This window comes from Ammospiza caudacuta, chromosome 1 (genome assembly GCF_027887145.1).
Source record: "Ammospiza caudacuta isolate bAmmCau1 chromosome 1, bAmmCau1.pri, whole genome shotgun sequence".
Taxonomy (NCBI): domain Eukaryota; kingdom Metazoa; phylum Chordata; class Aves; order Passeriformes; family Passerellidae; genus Ammospiza; species Ammospiza caudacuta.
Genome location: NC_080593.1, coordinates 67,508,449 through 67,528,660, shown reverse-complemented (window position 1 = coordinate 67,528,660; position 20,212 = coordinate 67,508,449). Strand labels below are relative to the sequence as shown.

Sequence of the window (20,212 nt, the reverse complement as noted above, 5' to 3'; positions counted from 1 at the left end):
TGTGAACCCTTGCTGCTGTTTCCTGAGCTTTGGAAAGCAATAGGTTGAATTGAGAACTGCTGGTAGAAGTCCTTTAGAACTTGTGGTAGAATGCTCATGCTCAGGATAAACAGCATTAATACAGGCAAAGGGACAAGAGAAAAAGTGTAGCCTTACATACTTTTTACCCCTTTGAAATTTTATTAGCATATAATAATTTTTTTTAAGCATTTATGCACTAGCCGTCCAATGTGTACCAATGGATCAGAATTAAATGACTGTACAAAGCCTGTTAGCCTTTTCTCGCTGCTTGCAACAAGAATTATTCAACACTTGTCATGCTTTGCTTGTGGACAAGTAAAGACTGATCAGGTAATGTCAAAGCCCTTTCAAGGTTCATTACCATGTGACAAGGACAGCATGTTTCTTCTAACCATATTTAGCGCCATAAACAGTAGCTGTTTATTTTTCTGCTCTAAGGTGACAGACTCACAGACACATGAGTTATCGGCACATTATTAGTTAATTCTTGACCAGGCTGTGATTTTAACTGTCACTGGCATCTTGTATGAGAGTGATTAATTTTGTTTTTTAATTATAAAATCACAGCTTTTATGGCTGTTGCAAACTGTCTGAGGGTGTTCTTCAATGCCATAGCAAGTTACAGATATGTTCTACAGTTACATTAAGATGCATTTAAGTAGCATAGGGACATCTCTTAGTACTAAGGGAATGGCAAATACTTAGTCCTGGACCAGTGGCAATTGAATTAAACTCGCTAGTGCATTACTAACCAGACAGCCCTATCCTCACAGAGCTCTGACAGCATCAAAAAAGGGGCATTTTCTTTAGGTGCAATTTTTCTAACAAAATATTTGACTTTTTAGTACAACTGTTTTAGATTAAATTGCTTTCCAGAAAGTTAATGTAACCCATATATTATGACACACTGGGTCAACAAAAGGAGTTTAAATTTTAATATTCATTTATAAAAGTCATACAAATAAATTAATTTTTTTAAAATGCTTGAAGTCATCATTAACAACTTTACATCTTTAAAGAGCATACTCACTTTTTACTTTAAAAGGGCAAGTTTAATGTTACTATAAACTCTAAAGCATTTATTCTAAATGCAATTGTTAACAGAAGTAGCCCAGCTCAACATCCTAATAAAAAATTCACTGTACATTGCAAAGTCCTTTGGGCAATATTATTATAAAAGTTAGCATAAAAGCTGGGGAAAGTACTGAATGTGCATATAAACACTAACATACTGAATTATTAAAGTTTTGTGTGTGTTTTCAGGTACCTAGATTGGCCTTTAAGATCTAAAACAGAAACCAATGTCCTTGAAGAACAGACCAATAGTCTTCCTCATGTAGCCTATTCAAACTCTGTAGTTTAGTCTGGTCACCCAATAAAGAATGTAGGAACATGAGTTTAGTGATAGTTTAGGCATTTTGGCTAATTCACCTTTAATATGATTGACTGCAGTTATTTAGGCTCTTTAAAGGTCACTGTGAAATGCCCTTGACAGAACAGTGATAAATCTCTACAGATCTTTGACCAAAATTGCCAACAAGTTAATTAAAACAGTAGAATCTGATTGTTAGGCTTCACTTCACAGCTTGGTAAGTGGTATTCAGTACTTGTTTAGCTATTTTCTAATATTGCTGTATCATTCAACAGCCCTCTATCAGCCAGATTTCTAGACCTTCCTTGTGTAATATCTATCACTGGATTGCCTATGTCCTTTTACAAGGGTTTCAGTTCTCATTGCTACATGAATATTTGTACCTTACAGACCCTGAGTAACTCTTTGTTACAAGTGAGTTCTGAAATCCTTGCAGGATACTGATGCTCTTCACAAAGCCAGATCTGTGCTTTCACTCTTCCTGCTAAGGAGCCAGCCTAACACCTGGAAGCCTGGTGCTGCTCTGCTTCAGCTCTTCTTCTGTGTGCTTCAAGCACATCCCAGCAACAGATGTTGCACTGGATGAACAACCCTAACCCAAGCTATTGCAAAGAGTATGAGAACAGGAGATCTATCTATAGAAAACATTGGGTGAAATCTACATCTCAGTTTTGGCAATATGTGTTGTACAATACTTCATTGCATCCTACTTTACAGCCAGTATTTTACATGGTGTTATATGTGCTATACAAATAATAGAACACAAGGTCTTTTTTTCTTCTTTACTGTCGCATAGTCTTAGGAAAAGCTGGAGCAAATAGGCTTTTCAGGTTCTCACAGAGCATGTAATATCCACACAGGATGGTATTTTCTATCTGTTTCCTCCATATTTGGCCACCCAGTCTGTTCTCCCGTGTACTCGCTGAATTGTTGGGGGGCGAGTGAAGATACTCATGTTTTTTGCTGCTGCATTGAAAGCAGGACCTGGTAATGGAGGACGAGCAGCTTTGTTTTTCCAGGAATAATCTGAAAGGAATAAGAACTCAGAATTAATTATGACTAAAAAGGAATAAGAACTCAGAATTAATTACGACTATTTTACTCCTCTACAGAGAAAAGAATGACTGCTTACAGAGCACTTATGGTCCTCAAGGATGCTGATGTAACAGGATGCTTTGGTCTCCTATATGTCATAAAACATCCAGATTGGAAGGGACCCACTAGGATTATAGAGTCCAGCTCCTGGCCCCACACAGGACAACCCCAAGAATCACACCATGTGCCTAAGACCATGCTGTCTGTGCTTCTTTTCAGAAAAGATTATTTTTCCAATAGTTTGTGTGTATTATTCTCACCTACTGAATAGTGGTTTTGCAGCAATCCTCCAAGAAAGCACTGAGAATGAAATTCAGTGGAAAAACTGATGCAAATGCCTGCAACTCTGTATCTCCTATTACAAAACTGCTACAGTATGAAAGTGTTCTTTCTTCTATCTCAAATATTTAAAAAAGCATGTCATTATAATATTGATAAACTGAGTAAGATTGAAACAGCTTGGCCTGAAGAACACCTCTCAGAGACCCTCTTGTTCCTTTTGAGATTTTATGGCTTTTATTCCCCTCTTGCTTAGCTCAGAACTCCTGGTGTACTTGGTGGCAAGTCTTCTTTGCCCCATTTCCCATTTCTCCATTGGTTTAATAGAATTTATTCCAAGTTTGAAGGCCTTTTTTCTCTCTTAATAATTACACCCACCTGATTTCAGACACTAGCAGTAGCACAGTGCTGTATTCCTGACCTTCCTATTCACATTTCCCCTTCTGACATTTCAGGTAGTGGCTACTTCCTTGAGTTTCATGTGATTAAAGTAATTGCTCTGCTGCAAGGAACTGACATTTCTTCATGTTCATGACCAATTCAACCATTTTCCTAAGTCTTTAAAATCACCCAGCCGGGACACCTTTTATTCAGACTCCTGCTATGCCTTAGCATTGTTTCCTTAGCATTCCTAAGGTAGTTTCTGCCCCTTCCATTCCTACTTTTGTATTTTAATCTTACCGTGTACTGATACTCTTTAAAATGAAATTTAACATTTAAATTGATGGGGGTTTTGGTGCCTAGGGATCATTATGTTTTTTAGAGAAAACCACCTGGTTTTGGTAGCATTTTAACACCAGTGGATTGAACCTGTTAAGGAACAGGTGAGGATCAAGACATTTAAAAAGCAGGAACATCAAGGACCTTAAATCTGGGGTCAGGTCTCCACCTCTGAAAACTCTTTCTTTTTATTGTAGGCTGGCATTCCCTATCTTTCATCAGCAAGTATGATTCCAGTCTATACTATCTTGGCAATAAAGGCCACTTTTCCTGGTATTTTCCTTAGAAAAATGGATCTTGTATATTACATTAAATTATTTAAATTATGGCATAATAAAATAACAGAAAAATTAAAAGAGCAGAAAACAATTGAGAGCATAACTTAGTACATTTTGGATAATATAAAGCAAGGGGTCACCAAAAATGTTAATGTTCAAATACTGACATCGAGGAGATTAAACCTGCCATTTGCTTTGTCCTTATCTCTATTCCCATATAACTCTGAAGACTTTAAGCTAAATATGAGTGGTTTGAGTGATAGGATTCTTGTTCTTCTCCAGGACACAGAAGAGTATCTTAATTGACCTCCATCTGCCAGCCTTTCTGACTTCTACTACACATACTCCATTTCTAAATACAGATAACAATAAATTTTATCTCCTGTGGCACATCACAAGTGATTTTTTTTTTTCACTATTCACAGCAGTCTAGAGAGAATTGCAGATTTTGTCCTCCTGTGAACCTCCTGATCCATGCATTGTGACAAATCAACACTCGCAGTTTCGTTTCAGCAGTGAATCAATAAAGATAATGAAGTGCAGCTCCAGCCTTTCTGGGTGGGTTTCTGATCAAGTCAGACACAGAATATGCATACATCTAAGCATATTTTATATATATCTATGTAGATATGTATGTGTGTGTGTGTGCCATCTCCTTCCTTCCCTCCTGCTCCAGTTCTCTGAAGCCACTTGCAAGTTCTTAAGGAGAGGAGGTAACTCAAAGGACCATGTCAGCAAAAAGACAACATTATTAAGCAAAACTGTGTGAGATTGGTCTGCCATGGACCCTTTGGTTAAACAATTCACCATTGGTTTAGGGCCTTGCTATTTCCTCTGAAGTAACCAGAGAAGTGGGCTGCTGGGTGTGGACAACAGCTCCAATCTTCACTCACAAACTTCCTCCTGCATCCTGAGCACTGCTGTTCATCTTCTCTGCATCAGAAACATGACAATGAAGGTGCTCAGAATGCCACCAACGCTGCAGAGGATCCAAGGTAACAGTTACATTCAGAAGAGATTTCACACTGTTTTTAACAAATGAATGTTAAAAACATGACCCTTTACTACAGAGTTGTGGAGTTACATGTTTTTACAATTCTGCTTAGCCCATCAACACTAATGAACAGTAGTTTAACAAATGGTCCAAATCTTTTTTGCACCTTTTGTAATTATTTTCTCTTTTATGTAAAAAATATTAGTAGCAGTAGTTTCTCTATCAGGACAGGCTCTAGGCACCTACATGCAGTTCACTTGTATTAAGAATTTATGCCCTACAATTTTATTTACAAAACTTGAGGAAAACCAAGAGCTAATAAATCCCTTAGAAAGCAGGGAAAATTAACATTTCTCTTTGTCTTGGATATGAGCAGTAAAAGAATATTTCTTACCCGATACAGGTGCACCAAGAGGTGCTAGCTGTATCCGTTGTCCAGCTGATCCAACTTCTTTTTTATGGAAGGAAGAGGTGTGTAGTCCCAATGGGTTGTAAGCACCACTACTTACAAAGCCAGGATTTCCTGTTGACATTGCAGAATTTTAGAATTTTCAGCTGCTTTCAGAAAACTCTGCCTACTTTTTATACTCACTTCATATTATATTTGCAGTACTACAAGAGTGCCAAGTATGCGTGTTCTTTAAAAACTCCCTAGTGCACAGAAATTCAGCAGGAATAAAGACAAACAGCAGGATGAACATTTCCTTAGTTCTTCCACTAAATTTAAGACCACATAGAAAGGTTTTCACTGAGTTGCAAAGAAATGTAGGATTTTACCTTTTGTTTACATCTACTTGCTTTACCAGAAGCTGATTTAACTAGTGCGCAGTATTAGTCTTGTAGTCAACATGTTTGGCCTAAATCTATTGAAAATAATGGAATCCAACATCTCTTGTGGAAAGTGGTGCACCGCTTCAAGTTGACTTTGACAGTTCCCACAGTTAAAGGCCTGCTATACAAGTCAGAGCAAATGATCCTCTCTCTTTAACCCTGGTTATAATTCTGTTTGTGCCTATTTTTGGTCCATGTCTTTCTTTAAACCAGCACTACCCTGGGAAGGCTGACATTACCATCCTCATTTGGAAGCTAGGAAGCATTGTGCATGTACACACAAAATTAGTTCTGAAATTAGTGTCCACTGGAAAAGCAGTCTGTTACAATACTTACTCCCTGCTCCAAGAAAATTCCTTACCATCTCCATGTCTGTCATCACTTGTGACAATGTTAAGACTGTGCTGACATAATGTCCAGAGAGAAATGCTTTTCTCTAGTGGTAAGGTTCTGTGTTCAGTAGTATTAAGTTTATTTTGACCTTTATCACGTGTGAGCATATTCATCAGAGCTTCAGTGGTAGTTACAGTAAAATACAGCTTCTGCTTTACCAGTTTTTCTGTCTCCTAAATCTTTGGCCTTTGGGCAATCCCATAATGTTCCTCTTCACACAAACACTCCCAGACTTCTGTGATAATTTCAGAGCAGTGGAACTATAAGGCACAAACTAGGCAGCCTGGAATCTTGAGTTTCCTCCCTTTTACTCAAAGGTAACTCCACCAAAACCTGCACAAGCACAGCACTGTAAGATCAGTGGAACGAGCAGAGAACCCAAATGCAGGAAAAGGTGCAAGTCCTGAGTGCTGTCAGGGACAAGCCATCCCTGAGGGAAAATGCATGTTCTGCATTAGAATAATTTCCTCACCGTTATCCAGTGACCTGCTGTGGGTTATGATTAGGGTAATCAAATATTCTCAGCCTTCTAAAGCACAGTAAGTTCCAAGAATCCAGAAGAAGCCTTTACATCACTTCCACAAATGCCTCCCATGCAAAACCACCACATTGCCATAATGAGGAAAGCAAAGTTTGACAAAACAGATTGCAATTAAAAACGGCAGGATATGATCATCAGGAACCTGTGTTATAAGTGCAATTTTTTTTACAAGAAACTGTAAAACATAAATAGGAAATGGACAAAGAACCAGGCTATAATTGCTACAATTTACCTTTTGGATCTTCTAATTTTTCATTCAACCTTTCTTTGCATGATAGCTTTTCAATAGGTATAATTAAGTTCTCATCTGTAGACAAGGAAAATTAAAGGAAGAAAAAGATGGAAAGACAGAACTTCAGAAGAAGGGTATGAAGAACTAATTTAGGTCATATAAAAGAAATGAGGAAGGAAAAAGCAAGCAAGAATGAATATCTGACACATTAGTAAGTAAAATGTCTTATCCTTGTTTTCTTGAGCAGAAAATGTTACTCCAAGAGGTTACTTTACAAGGCCCGTTCTAAATATGCACTAACAATGTGATTTTCCAACAATGCAATTACATTCCATTTACAATTTTAAGGACTTGGTGGTATCTTCAGAGTTGACTGATCATAAACTTACAATCATTCATAAATAAAGCATTTGTAACTATTTGCTCTTATCTTATTTTGCCTTAGAGCAATGTTGGGGCTGATGAAAAAAAAAGCCCACTTAAATAAACTATACATAGTTATTTAAACACAGCAGCGTTGACTTTCCGGCTGTCAATATGAAAAGTGAAAAGATACAGTTTACATGTATTGTATTCCTGTGATCCATCTATTCTGGTTCCATGTGTTTCATGTGTGTCTTAAATGTTGCTATCTCCCCATATATGAAACAACACATACAATTTAACATACTGATGGAAATACCAAGTATTTTCAAACAAAAATGAATCAGTTTTAGTGCTTTATTTCTTTAAATTCTTGGTAGAAAGACAAATGCAGGATTTCTACCATTAGCATTCATTCTAATTTTATCTTCACGGCAGTTCAATAGGTAGATGGCTAGCCAACTGATGAAAATTTTTGGAAGCAGCTGTTTGCTTTTCTGTGCCTGATTCCCTTGCAAGGTTATTTATAAATAATTTACTTCTGAGGCACATGGATACTCTATTTCAGAAAACAAAAAAGATATACAAGATGATACAAAAAACCTCTTCTATTTCATAATAAACTCTGGTAGGTGCTGTTGTTTCTCCACTTTCTAAAATTTTGCACATTAATTCAAATGAAAAACTTCAGCTTCCCTGACTTTCAGAGGGGAAAATGAGGTTTGTTGACACTGCAGAATGGCTACCAAAGTTCTATTAAAAAGGGGTGCAGCATCTGCATGTAAACAAACCTTCTGAAGTTCTTGCTGTACAAGCATGTGAAGATGGGTGGTTTATTGGCACTGAAGTATTTGGAGATGACTCATGCTAGCGGGACAATGGCTGCAGAGTTGTTAACCAGGTAACCTCCCATAACAGGGATAGTGTACCTGAGTTATAGGGCTTGGGGTGAGAAGACATATTTCAGTCCACATTCTGATGCTTTCCTCAGTGAAATCTTAGATAAAGTGTTTACTAGTGTTGGACTTCACTCTATAGAATGCTGATAATAGTGTTCTTCACAAAACATAGTCTCACTGGAAGTTCCTTTCTGGAAATAAGGGGACTTTTCTTGCAGCAAAGGATTTAGGACAAGGCCAGTAAATTGACAAAAGACATGTCTAGAATATTAGGCAGCACTTTTATTACATGAGCACACCACCCACCCTTATGTTTTCATGGGTGAGACTGCTGTTTGATAGTGTTCCATGGCATAGGGAGCAGGCAGTAATGAGGCCAAACTACTTGCTTAAATACAGTAAAATAACGGTCTCAGTGGATTATGTACAAAATTTATCTTGACACAACTTTATAAATAGGGGCTGGTCTGTACCTTCTTAATGTTCTGAAAGCAAAATACATCATACCATATATGAAAAAGTTGGGTTTTTTTAAGAGTCTTTCACTAAAACAAAAGGAAAAAAAAAGAGTCTAGAACCTAAGCTTAACTGCAGAAGTTAAACCAGATGGTCTTAACTAAATTAAAGTCTGAGGAGATATAATGTGACCATTTTCAATTACACTTTTACCTGTAGTATTTCTGCTGTAAGTCACTCCTCCCCCAGCATTTCCTAGTGATTTAGCAAACAATTGGTTGTTCCAGGCTCCATGTGATCCTTCTTTATTGACTGCTGCTAAAGAGACATTCTTTGGGTTTACACCTTAGAAAACAAATGACAGAAAATGTTATTAATACCAAATTTCAAACTTAATTCAACCAATAAATTACATTTCTAGAACAGAAAACCAACACTGAACCATTTGTCTTATAATGCAAAACACCATTAATGTAAATTAATCATGTCCATTAATTAGATTTTTAAGCAGAACCATGAAAACCAGTGACACTAATTTAAGAACAATTCTCTTCATACTTTCAAGAGAACTTTTACAAGACTTTTCAGTATAGCTACTTGGTTTCTATAAAACCATAATCTCATAATTGATACTTCTGTTTGTCAAAAAAGGAACACACAAATTAAAAATACATATCAAAAATTTGGGTTCCAAAGGCTGAAAATAAACTATTTCTTCAAGGGTTAAGTTAAAAAGTAGGACAAAGGTTCTTGTGACTTCAGCATGTTACAAGCATTACAACAGTTAGTAGGATTAGAGCACATGAAAGCAGCTCCCAGATCTACTGGTTGCAGAACTAAAGCAATATAGATAAATAATAACAATGTTCCTTGGACCTATTATTCCCTTAAATGTTGAAATTAATTATTTTTTACATCTATGCCTCTCTCATTGAAAACCATGGAGACATTAGAATTGTGTTTAATAAAACATAAGAAATACAAATGAGTCTTTTATTTGTGTTACCTTTAGATACGGAAGTTCCTCACTCTTTATATTTTTCTTTTTCTTTTGGACTTAAACTGTTAATTCTCTGAGCATCCTATTTAATATTCTAGAATTGAAGTCATCACTGCCTAATGAGTTCCTGACAAATTAATCATATGTTCTATCAAAACCACTTGCCTGACAATGGGGAATTCCTCTGTGAGCCACCTAAATTCTCAAACGTGGATTACAGAAGTCATAGTATGATTACTGTAATTGTACAAACCACCACAGTAACAAAAGACTGAGACACCAAGAAAATAATTTGATTATAGAATATATTCAATACTAACTAAAGGAAACATTATCTTTGCTTTCTCCTTTCCATTCTCATTCCCAGTAATTAAATAATATAATGTTATTTTCCTGACAAAATCACTCAGATTTAGACTAAGATATCTATTTCTAAAGAAGGATGACTGCCTTGAGAAAGGAAGTGAGTGTATGAATTCCTACCAGTGCCAGTAGATGGATATTTCTAAACACTTTGTACAAGGAAGGGGACTGTGTTTATCAGAACTTGTATGTTCAGAAAACCCCAAACATCCTGACAATGCAAAATTGGTAAATATGCGCTGTATAAAATCATAGAATGGTTTGGGTTGGAAGGGACCTTAAAAATCATCCGGTTCCAAATGCCCTGCCATGGGCAGGGACTCCTTCCACTAGACCAGGTTGCTCAATGTTCCATCAAACCTGGCCTTGAACACTGCCAGGGATGGTGCATCCACAGGTCCTCTGGACAATCTGTCCAGTGCCTCATGACCCTCACAGTAAAGAATTTCTTTTGTATATCTTTTCTAAATTTCCCCTCTTTCCATTTGAATCCATTACTCCTAGCCCTATCACTACAGTCCTGATGAAAAACATGTATGTAGTTTCTTTAGTCCTCACATACACCTGCTCATAGAGTAATCAGGATATATTCCTAGTAATCCAAGAGATGTTGGATTTATATTACTGAGGATTTTTTATATTACAGGTCATAAGAGGGCCTGTGCACTTTTATAGTGTACAAGCAGTGTTGAGGTCCTGCCATGTTTTCATAGCCAGGAACTGCTGCATCAATTGTGATATCTTCTAAGGAAGCCATTGAGTCCAAAACATGAAAATTTAGTTTGGTTAAGACAAAATTATCCAGTAAGAAATCTAAAGCTTAAATGTATTGTATGTAGATTGTGCACAGCTTGTATTTTCCATATGTATTGACTTTTAACCTTACCAGGCAGATATCTTGATTGGCTTATATAATAATCTTTAGCTGATGTATTTGATCTCTCAGAATCATTTCTCATCAGAATCTTGTTTTCCCCTCCTGGCTGGACACAGTGTGAAGCTTTTGGTTCTGGCACACTGAAAAATCAAAATTTTCAAACCATGTGACCAACAACTCCAGCTCAGAATACCACAAGCTGATCTTAGCCTGAAGAACACAGTGCTCTTTGCTTATCCTACTTTTCTCAGTAGAGTATGTTTCCACAAAGTAACAGTCAGACCTAACACCTCACAAGAGCCTGACCTGGGATTTGAAGAAAGAAATGTATCCAACACTATGGAATAAAAGCAAATATGCCCAAATGGCAGAACACAGTACCATTCAACTGACAATGGAAGTAATGTTAGTATGTCAAATTTTAGTAAAACAAGTTTCTTAAATACACAACAAACACCTGAACCATATAGTGCCTGAAAACAATTTGATTCTGTTTGGATATGTTGTTACTGGCACTGTAACAACATAACGCCCAAAGCTGATCTGCTCATGCAATTCTTGGCATTCTTGCAGAATTCTGGTGACTTGAATTTTAATAGACTTGTCTTAATCAGTCCATAAATCTACTTCTGGACACTGTTTACTAAAAGAAATTGTGATTTTATAATTGCAGGACCTACCTAAAAAGAAATTCCTTGTTTTTCTTTTCTTTTAACAGTGCAATGCTAGGCTTCTTTGAAGATGACATTCCAAATTCAGGGTCATCCAAGTCATCCCAGCTATCCACAGCCTTTACCAAAGTCCGACCCCACCGTCTTCTGCAGGTTTTAGGACCTAGTACACCATTCAGAGGGCCACTAGCTGCTTGTTTCTATTTTAAATAAATTAAAATAATAAAAGTTAAAATAAAAATAAAAAAGCACTTTAATTCAATTCTAAAATTTTGTATTTTGTATCTAGTATAACTCCTGACTACAGACTTTGAGCGAATTACAGAATTTGAGGGAATTTTTGCCAGTGTGTTGTACCTGTTTTGGTCATAGTCTCATTATGACTTTAAGTACAAAACATAATAATGCCAGCATGTACTTAAAGTGTAGTTCTTTTGGACTTTCATCCTTGAATTACTCCAGTTTACCTGAACTAGTGAGGTTAACATTCTGTTTGCAAACCCAGTTCAGTGCTCAACCACTGTTTCTGGCATCTTGCTGAACTCATGCTCTGAACAGTGGTAGGTGAGCTGTTGAGAAATAGAGCACAGTGGTGCAGAACACTGCTGTGCCCCCAAAGTAAATACAGCAAATAAAAGAAATATTTCTTTAACATTCTGTTTCAAGGAAATCATTAAGTTTCAAAACTCTCCTTCTATCATTTGCTTTCCAGTATTCTCTGAATACCCGTTATTTTTCACATACTTTGTATTGCAGTTTAGTGAGTACAAGTACAAAGCAAAATGGAAGTTACAAACCAAAGTTTACTACTAATCTTCCTAAAAATCATAATTGCCAAATTCTTACAAGGTTAAGAGCTGGATGAATCTTTCTGGGTATTTTCCTGCATAAGGCAAGTGAAGTTCTCCCTTTCCACTTCTTTGTTGTGACAGTATTGTTGTGATTGTTTCTCAAAGGTCAATAAGTAACAGCTGTTCCAACTCCATTACTGCATAAGCATGTCACTGAGGGCTATTATGATGAACATTGTTGTTACAAGCAATCTATTCTTCTGACTTGCTATAAAATTTTAATAAGCAGACAGTTATATCCTCACTTATTCCCTAGTTATCTATCTGCATCTCCTCTAATAAAACATATGACAATTTTCAAGGGATCACCTGGCTGAACATCCTAAGAACTTTTAATAAAACCATCTATCTAGTTATTGAAGACAACTTACAGGCGATGAGTCTTTATTGATCATTGGAAAAAGTGGTTGTGACTGTGGCTGCTGCTGCTTTGGTACTTGCTGGTTAGCTGTATTCTGAGGCAACTGAATTTGCTGGAGAGGCTGGTGGTTAACCTTTGGCAAGGGCTGTGGCTGTGTTTTGTCAGGTAAATCAGGTGAAGACAGAGGTTCTGGCTTAGCTTCCAGTTTAGGTAAAGATGGCTTTGGCTCTGTTGGCTGAACTGGTTTAACAGGAGTCTGCTTCTCCAGATACTGTGGGGGAGGTCCTAAAATTTGGCCAACTTGAAAGTAAGGGTGCTTCAAAGCCTGCAGAGGAAGATATAACACATCAATTTTAACTTCAAAAAGTTGATTTTGGTAACCTCATCAAGGATCTAAGCAGGTTACTGAAACATTTGAGCAAGCTTTACAGAACAGATGGAAGGGTAATGAGATCATATGTAAAGTGTATATTGAGAACTGGCAGTTCTGTATTTCAAACTCTTACATAACTTAGTAAGTCTGATCCACTTGTATATGTAACAGCAGTCATATCCTTTTGTTCCCTTCTTTACTGCTAGGTGGAGGTGCATTATACATTTAACACCATTCTATATTTATGCAGTAACAAATTTCTCTTTTAAAGAGGTAGATCCCACTACTTTTAGCACATGCTTTATTTACATGTCTCCACTGCTGTGTTTTAGCAACTCAGTGAATAGCCTGAGTTTTTAAATTAAAAACTAAACAAAACTAACAACAACAAAAGCTCCAGAAGTGAGATGGTGTATGGATTCTACAATTAGAGAATGTTAATGAGCAAGGTTTCTCCCCCATTTTTCTTATCACCAGCTTTTCCTTTCCTTTAAAATACATTCACTATGCCTGCTGTGCCTTCATGGTGTTTATTAAGAAAATATAGTGTCTGTCTTAAGGCAGATGTTCATTTGATCCTTTCCTCTGACCTTTCCATGTCCTCTGTTAGATGCAGAGCTCGGACACACCTTAGTAACACACCTCCCACTATATCAAAACAACCCACTCTGTTAATCCTTCTGGATAGGATCCTACTCTTTGTTAGTTCTCAAATGCATGTTTTGCCTCAGCTGCACTCAAGAATAGCTGCCTTTGAACACACTGCCATGTATATGCATTAAACTCTTCCTTTTGACTGTGGATTACACATCTGCTGCAGCTGCTTCCTCGATAACTCACCTGGGTAAAAGCTGGTTATTTGCTTTTTTATAAAGCACCATAGAGTGTTTTGTGTAGAGGTACATAGTACTAGACCACAGATAGATCTCCATCTCTGTACAATAGACATGCTTTATAAAGTGGAGAGGAATGTTTGCTTTATTTGGTACCATCTGCTTAACTGCTTCTGAATCACTTGCAGTACATCGACCTAGGGTAACTTGCAATATGTCATTTCTTTCTCAATTGTATTCCTCTTTTATATGTTCTAAATAGGATTACATTAGGTAAGAATAGTAAAAAAAATCCACAGAATGTACCATCTTTGGTCCTTGAAATATGTGTTTTGAAAATTAATTTGGACAAAAATTGTGATCTTTGTGACCTATTGGCATGTTCTTCACAAAGGTCTTTCTTTATCACTTCATACAACTTATATTCCAAGTAAAAATAAGCCTTAGGTCTTCCATTCTGCATTCCATCTGTGGCTTCACAAAAAACAAAGTTTTCAAACTTTTTGGTACCTCCCTTTGTACAGATGGGGAGGAAAACAAAAGTGGCAAAGTGATGACAGGCACAATTGAAACATTTGCACCTCAGCTATTTCTCTGTCCTATACAGAGAGAATTTAAGATACACAGTACAGAAGACAATATTGCAGAAATAACTGAAGAGTTTCTGATGTCTGCTGAGCCAGGTTTAGAACTTTCTCTTCTCATCACTTAGTCTCATTCCCATCAAACTGTTCAAAATGAGGAGACATTTGTGGCCATCACTATTATGACAATCAATTGGTCTCTGTATCTACAATTTTTTAAAATGCAAGAAAATTCAGTCTTATACTTAATCATTGATGTGCTCACACCTGACTTGCTGTAGGTCTCTTCTTTGGATTCCAGTTCAGCATATCACTCATAAGCTGTATTGCTTCATTGCTTGCATTTGGGATGAGAGTTTTTAGGCTTATAGGGACACATTGTGGGAAACGGAAATTCATGGCAGAAGCAAGGTGGTATCCTTCTGTCCAGTCACTCTGTTTCAAAGGAAAGAAAAATCAGCACCAAAAAAGAACAAAGATGTATTTAGATAAAATTTAAGGCAGCTTGAGTCATGTTTGGTCTGCATGGCTCCTTCCTTTATGGTCAAAAACAAGCATTCCTGTTTTCCGTGACAATTATTACAACACTGGTGAATGCAGCATCAATCTCCAATGACAGTCCTCCTGAGGTCTCCTGTAGCTACAGGTGGAACCATCACCATGGACACATCCTATCTGAAGGAGACCAGAGTGCAGCAGTACCAGGAATGCCACATCCCATCTGCCACAGAAATGAGCCCAGCACTGACTTCAGCATGCCCTCTTTATGGAAATAGCAGAGGCAAGGCCCCTCCATTCACCATGTCCCAGCTGTATAACCATGATGCAGCCTATACAATATAGCACTGATCCACCATTATGACAGTCGATGATTAAGTTACAACCAGACTTAGTATGGTTACAACCAGATCAGTATTGCAACAATAAAAAAACATGATCACCAAATAAACACTTTTTAAAAAAGTGTTTAACTTTCTAAAAGTAAACCTTGAAGTCCTTCATTGCTTGATAACTGCATTCTTGTAATACAGAGCTACAACATTATCCAAGATCTCAACAGACCTTTACTCCACACCCTTGTCCCTTCCTGACAGGTGTTAAGTCTCAAAAAGCTTCCAATTTCTGGCAATCCCCAGCCAGATTCTACAGATTACTCCAGAGAGTAATCTCCTCATGATTAGGAAAATGGAGGTTTCTCGTACAAAAATAAATTACCATTGTTGAATGTCCTGTCATCCATGGATACCAAGAAGGACTATCTGATTCTTCCCTCTAGAGTGGCCTTTTTAAACATTGGAAGGTGTATTTCTTTTAATTTCTTCCAGTCTTTGTTTGTACAGGCTAAAAAAACCCAAACAATTCCTAAGGTCTAGGCTTTTAAAGTTTTATTTCCTCTCTAGACTCTTGATTTTTTTTGTCTTGAAAACTCTAAACTGGATATAATATAGCAAGAGAAACAGAAAGATTAGTTCACATGTTAATGGGCAATACTCCTTTTTCTACAAATTGGTATGGTATTTGTCACTAAATAGTTCCTATGGCCTCTCCTACAGATGTGTTAGCTGGATGGTGATCCACAGCTATTCATGTAGCTTATTACTCCTGCCTAAGTACAGCATTCTGTGCACTACTGAAAAAATTTCTTTAAAGCTACATCTCTAATTCCATACATAAAAAAAAAAATCCTTCTAAATTCCAGTCTTCTTTTCTAACATAATTCTTCTCTGCCTGCCATCTACTAGCTTAAGCAGCAAAATCTACTCCATCAGACAGCCTTCAATACAATTTTAAAAATTTAATCAGAGGCAGAACCACTCAAGTTTTATTCAATGAATCTTTTGAATAAGAGACAGTGAAGCTTACTGTCTGGACACCTCTTTCCAAACAGGTATGCTCTCATCCTGCAATTTGTATAGAAATATGCTGCTGAGAATGTTATGAGGGACGGCATCAGAAGACGGCATACCTTACTGAAGACAAGGTATAACATTTGTGCTCTTCCTCTGTCCACCACGCTTTTCGCACTGCTACAGGGAGAATTGGACTGATTTGATACAATTTGGTCTTAAATTACCATGATAGCCATTACTCATCTTTTAAAGTACAACAGTTTTAGCTCTGTTAGCACAGTCCATGGTAATAAAAAACTCAAATATAATTATAAACCACATCTGTTTAAGATAAGTTTCAAGATTTCAAGTGACTTCCTCTTTCACCTCAGAGAAAAAACCTCAGAACAAACCTCAGTTTGTTCATTTAAATCAATGGAGAAAAACTTCCCTCCTTCACTGCATTGCCCTTCTTTATTGAGTCTGTGGCATTCTGTCTGCTAGAAATAAAGGAACAGTTTACAACAAAGTACTAAGGGCTGCATGTTAAACTGATGAAGCATAGGGATAAGGTGAAAACAGTACAAGAGCAAAATGAAAAATACACTTCTATTAAAAAAAATTAATTTGCAATAATTTAAAGTGCCATTGCCAACCTTCAGCTAATGAAAAGGCATTTCATTAATCTCTGCTATTGAGGTTGTCATCAATTTTTTCATTAAATTCTCACAGGACAAGTGCACCACCACTGGCAATACTTGAATGGTGCAATTTAATTTATTTAAAAAATAAATAAAGCAACTTAATTTATAAAATAAAACAAAAAGGTTACTTGCCACTATTTAAAACCCAGATTCACAAAAGTCATTGGTATGTTGTTATGGACTTAAGCAAAGGAAGGTAAAATGGAATGAAGATAGCTTCTGGGCATAATTCCTGTAATTCACTATTGTGGGATAACAGCATAAATGAAAATGAATGTCTGAAAAAAAATATTTGTAAAACTATCTGCAAAATCAGACTATTAAAATAACTACTTATATTTTTCAGAATATAAGTACTTGTAACAAGTGCATTATTTGTTGTGGTAATTCCTATCATACTATTTAAGTACTCCTTTTGCAAAGTAATCTCCTTGAAGAATGCCTTAGCACTGTTGTAAGGAGAGAAAATTCCCAAGTCTGCCCAGCAGATGACACAAAGTAATTAATTAGAGTTTCCTGATTCAAGCAGGCTGACTTAAAATGTCCTTAACTCTTGGGGCCTTTAAAGGAGCCTACAATTTTTTCTGGAATATTCAGCTTGTAGTGGTCCGTGCTTTCCCAAGCACTAAGCTTTCTAGTCAGGGAATGACAGACTCTAAACAGTCACATTTGCTTCTGTTAGCTCCTTGTAAGGTGAGAGAAAAACTACAGCAATCAGCTCAATGCTTCTGTGCTACTGCACACAGTGAAAACCTCTCTCTGATCTCCTTGCATTTCAGAGCTTGTTTATGCTGTATATTGAAAATGTTCCGGAAGCCAGCATGGTGCTGTCTTTCAGACAGTCTTCATAAACATCAAAATGTTCCTCTTACTATCCTAGATTTGTGATCTGCTTAAGAAAGTTCACATCTGCATTTGAAAACTCAAGTCTTAAAATACTGCTCCTATCTGCACATTATTCCTGAGGCACAACTCTGTCATACTGTTTTACACATCATACCAATTTTCACTGTGTCCTCCTGATTCAATTTTCACTTCCACAACATATCATCCATAACTCTCCACCTGACCTTTTCCTCTTTGCTCTGTCATGAGTTTGCACCTGTTTCTCAGAATGTTCTCTTGGATGTTCTCCCACCACTTCAAGCTCTGCACGTTCCTGGCTAAGCTTAATCTATTTCTGTTTTAAGTTTTCTGTTCCTTACTACTCTATTGACAGCAGCTTCTTTACTGGACAAGAATTGCATTGTATTTTATACAGGTAGAACACTAATGAAACTGATGTGTCTCTCTTCACCCTTAGGTTGTTCAGATCTAGGTGGACTGTGTTTGGTCAGTTACTCCTCCAGTTCTATTTGCACCCATAAAATGCTCATATGTATCTGCCATTTCTTACTTTAGCCTACAAAAATATTTAATAGCATATGGTCTTTTTTTTCAGTTCATTTGAAATTTTGAAAGCAACCTTATTCTTTTCTTGCATATTCTCCCATCCATTTATTAAAACAACTTTTAAACTGAATATAATTGCATCCATTTTTATATGCACTACCAAAACTTTCCTTATAATTTTAAAAAGTATTTAGCTCATACAGAAAATAAGTGAAAAGAGTTGTTTCCTCTCTAAAATACTGCACATTTTCCCTCAATTACTTCTTATTGCTAATAATATTTATGAGACATCTGTGTTTGAGATTAAATGGTTTTATACTTTAAAAATAAGAAAAGCATAATTTGTCTTATTTATGGTAACTTTTACAAGCTCCAAATTCTGTGTGCCAGCACAGAAGAATTACACTTTTGGGAAGTGAAAGCAAATTGGCTCTGGTAAATTAAATCCAAGGAGAATTCTGATTTGCTTTCCATTATAAATAGCTTTAAATAACAAAATTAAACAATTTTATCTGGTTTCCATCAGAGGAGATCAAGGCTTCATATAATGGTATGATATACAACAGATGCTAATATACAATGAAAGACTAGCATTACATGCCTTAATGGAAGCTGGAAAGAAATACAGTTGAGAAAACACTAAGTCTGCAGGAAACTTACTGAAACAATAATTCAATATGTATGTTCTGAAAGATAACACTGAATATTTTATAATAATTTGATTTTTTTTTTTTTTGTAATAAAATGGTGTGAGGTTTTTAAAGCCTCACCTTCTTTGGAGTCCCTAGGACTTGGCAAATTTTGAAGATTTCATCTACTTCACTTGTGCCTGGGAAAAGAGGTCTGAGTGTGTATAACTCAGCCATTATGCTGCCAACTGCCCATATATCAATAGGTGAGCTATAGACAGACGATCTCAGCAAAACTTCAGGAGCACGGTACCTGTGAGGATGGAGGGAAAGAATAAATAAGTTATATAAGAATGGTAATAGGAGGGTAATTAGTTAAGATAATGCATTAAATTCTTGATATACTTACCACCTGGTAGAAACATAATCTGTGTAAGGTGGCTGAGATCTTAGTTCTCTAGCCAACCCAAAATCTGCAATTTTCACAAGTTCTGGTCCACTACAGAGAAGGTTTTCAGGCTTCATATCCCTATGAAAAAATCCTGTAGAAGACCAAACAGAAAAGAACTGCAAATTATCATAGAATCACTTCTTAAGGAGCAATTTCTAATAAGAGTAATCCAATATTTACTTTGGGATGTTTTGGAATAATATAGTGGTTTTCAGTCTTTTTTCTTTTTATTTTTTTTAATTCAACATAAAATAATTGGAACCCTCCCCCAACAAATGCACACATTTTCCCTCCAATGATTATTACACCAAGTGTTCTTAAATTAACAAATGTAAACTGTCATTAGCACACTAAGGAAAATGAATTGGCTGGCAGCAACATCAAGTTAAAACCAGTTTCAGAATGAAATCTTTTACTTTATCAGTTTTGGATAATGGAAAATTGAGCACCTGACACACTTGCTTGATTAATAAAATTGCTTGAATGATTTTTAGCTAGTTATTTATCATTGTGACAACGATTTGGAGATACAGACATTTACAGGATATCCAAATCCTGCTCAGAAATGCTTATATTAGTAATGCAGGCACATAAAGCTTCTTCAGTGTTTGCTGTTGGCTTGACGATCTCTATATTTGGGCAATGGTTAAGTCACTAAGCAAATCAATTCTGCTGTTTAATTGGAACACACAATTTGTTATGTTATCCATTAATTTGATTGAAATCCACTTGCTAGAATAAAGCACTGAATTTCTGCATGAATTGAAAACAACTGTAAGAAATTCATTGAAATTATTACAGTGAAATGTAAATGTTCAAA

General features: G+C 36.4%; 1 protein-coding gene across 2 annotated transcripts in view; it reads right to left on the bottom strand.

Moving 5' to 3' along the window:
- Nucleotides 1-357: 357 nt before the first annotated feature.
- Nucleotides 358-20,212, bottom strand: part of MAK (male germ cell associated kinase) — a 30,274-nt gene continuing 10,419 nt past the window's right edge. Inside the window, exons 6-15 of one of the 2 annotated variants that reach the window (XM_058808865.1) lie at nt 19,351-19,483; nt 19,083-19,254; nt 14,655-14,822; nt 12,608-12,922; nt 11,395-11,585; nt 10,724-10,854; nt 8,688-8,819; nt 6,757-6,831; nt 5,154-5,282; nt 358-2,419 (exon numbers count right to left, since the gene is read on the bottom strand). In XM_058808865.1, coding sequence (XP_058664848.1) covers nt 2,265-2,419; nt 5,154-5,282; nt 6,757-6,831; nt 8,688-8,819; nt 10,724-10,854; nt 11,395-11,585; nt 12,608-12,922; nt 14,655-14,822; nt 19,083-19,254; nt 19,351-19,483 — 1,601 coding nt within the window. In that variant the 3' untranslated portion in view covers nt 358-2,264. The remainder of the gene's footprint in view (nt 2,420-5,153; nt 5,283-6,756; nt 6,832-8,687; nt 8,820-10,723; nt 10,855-11,394; nt 11,586-12,607; nt 12,923-14,654; nt 14,823-19,082; nt 19,255-19,350; nt 19,484-20,212) is intronic. The other variant, XM_058808873.1, reaches the window with a different exon arrangement.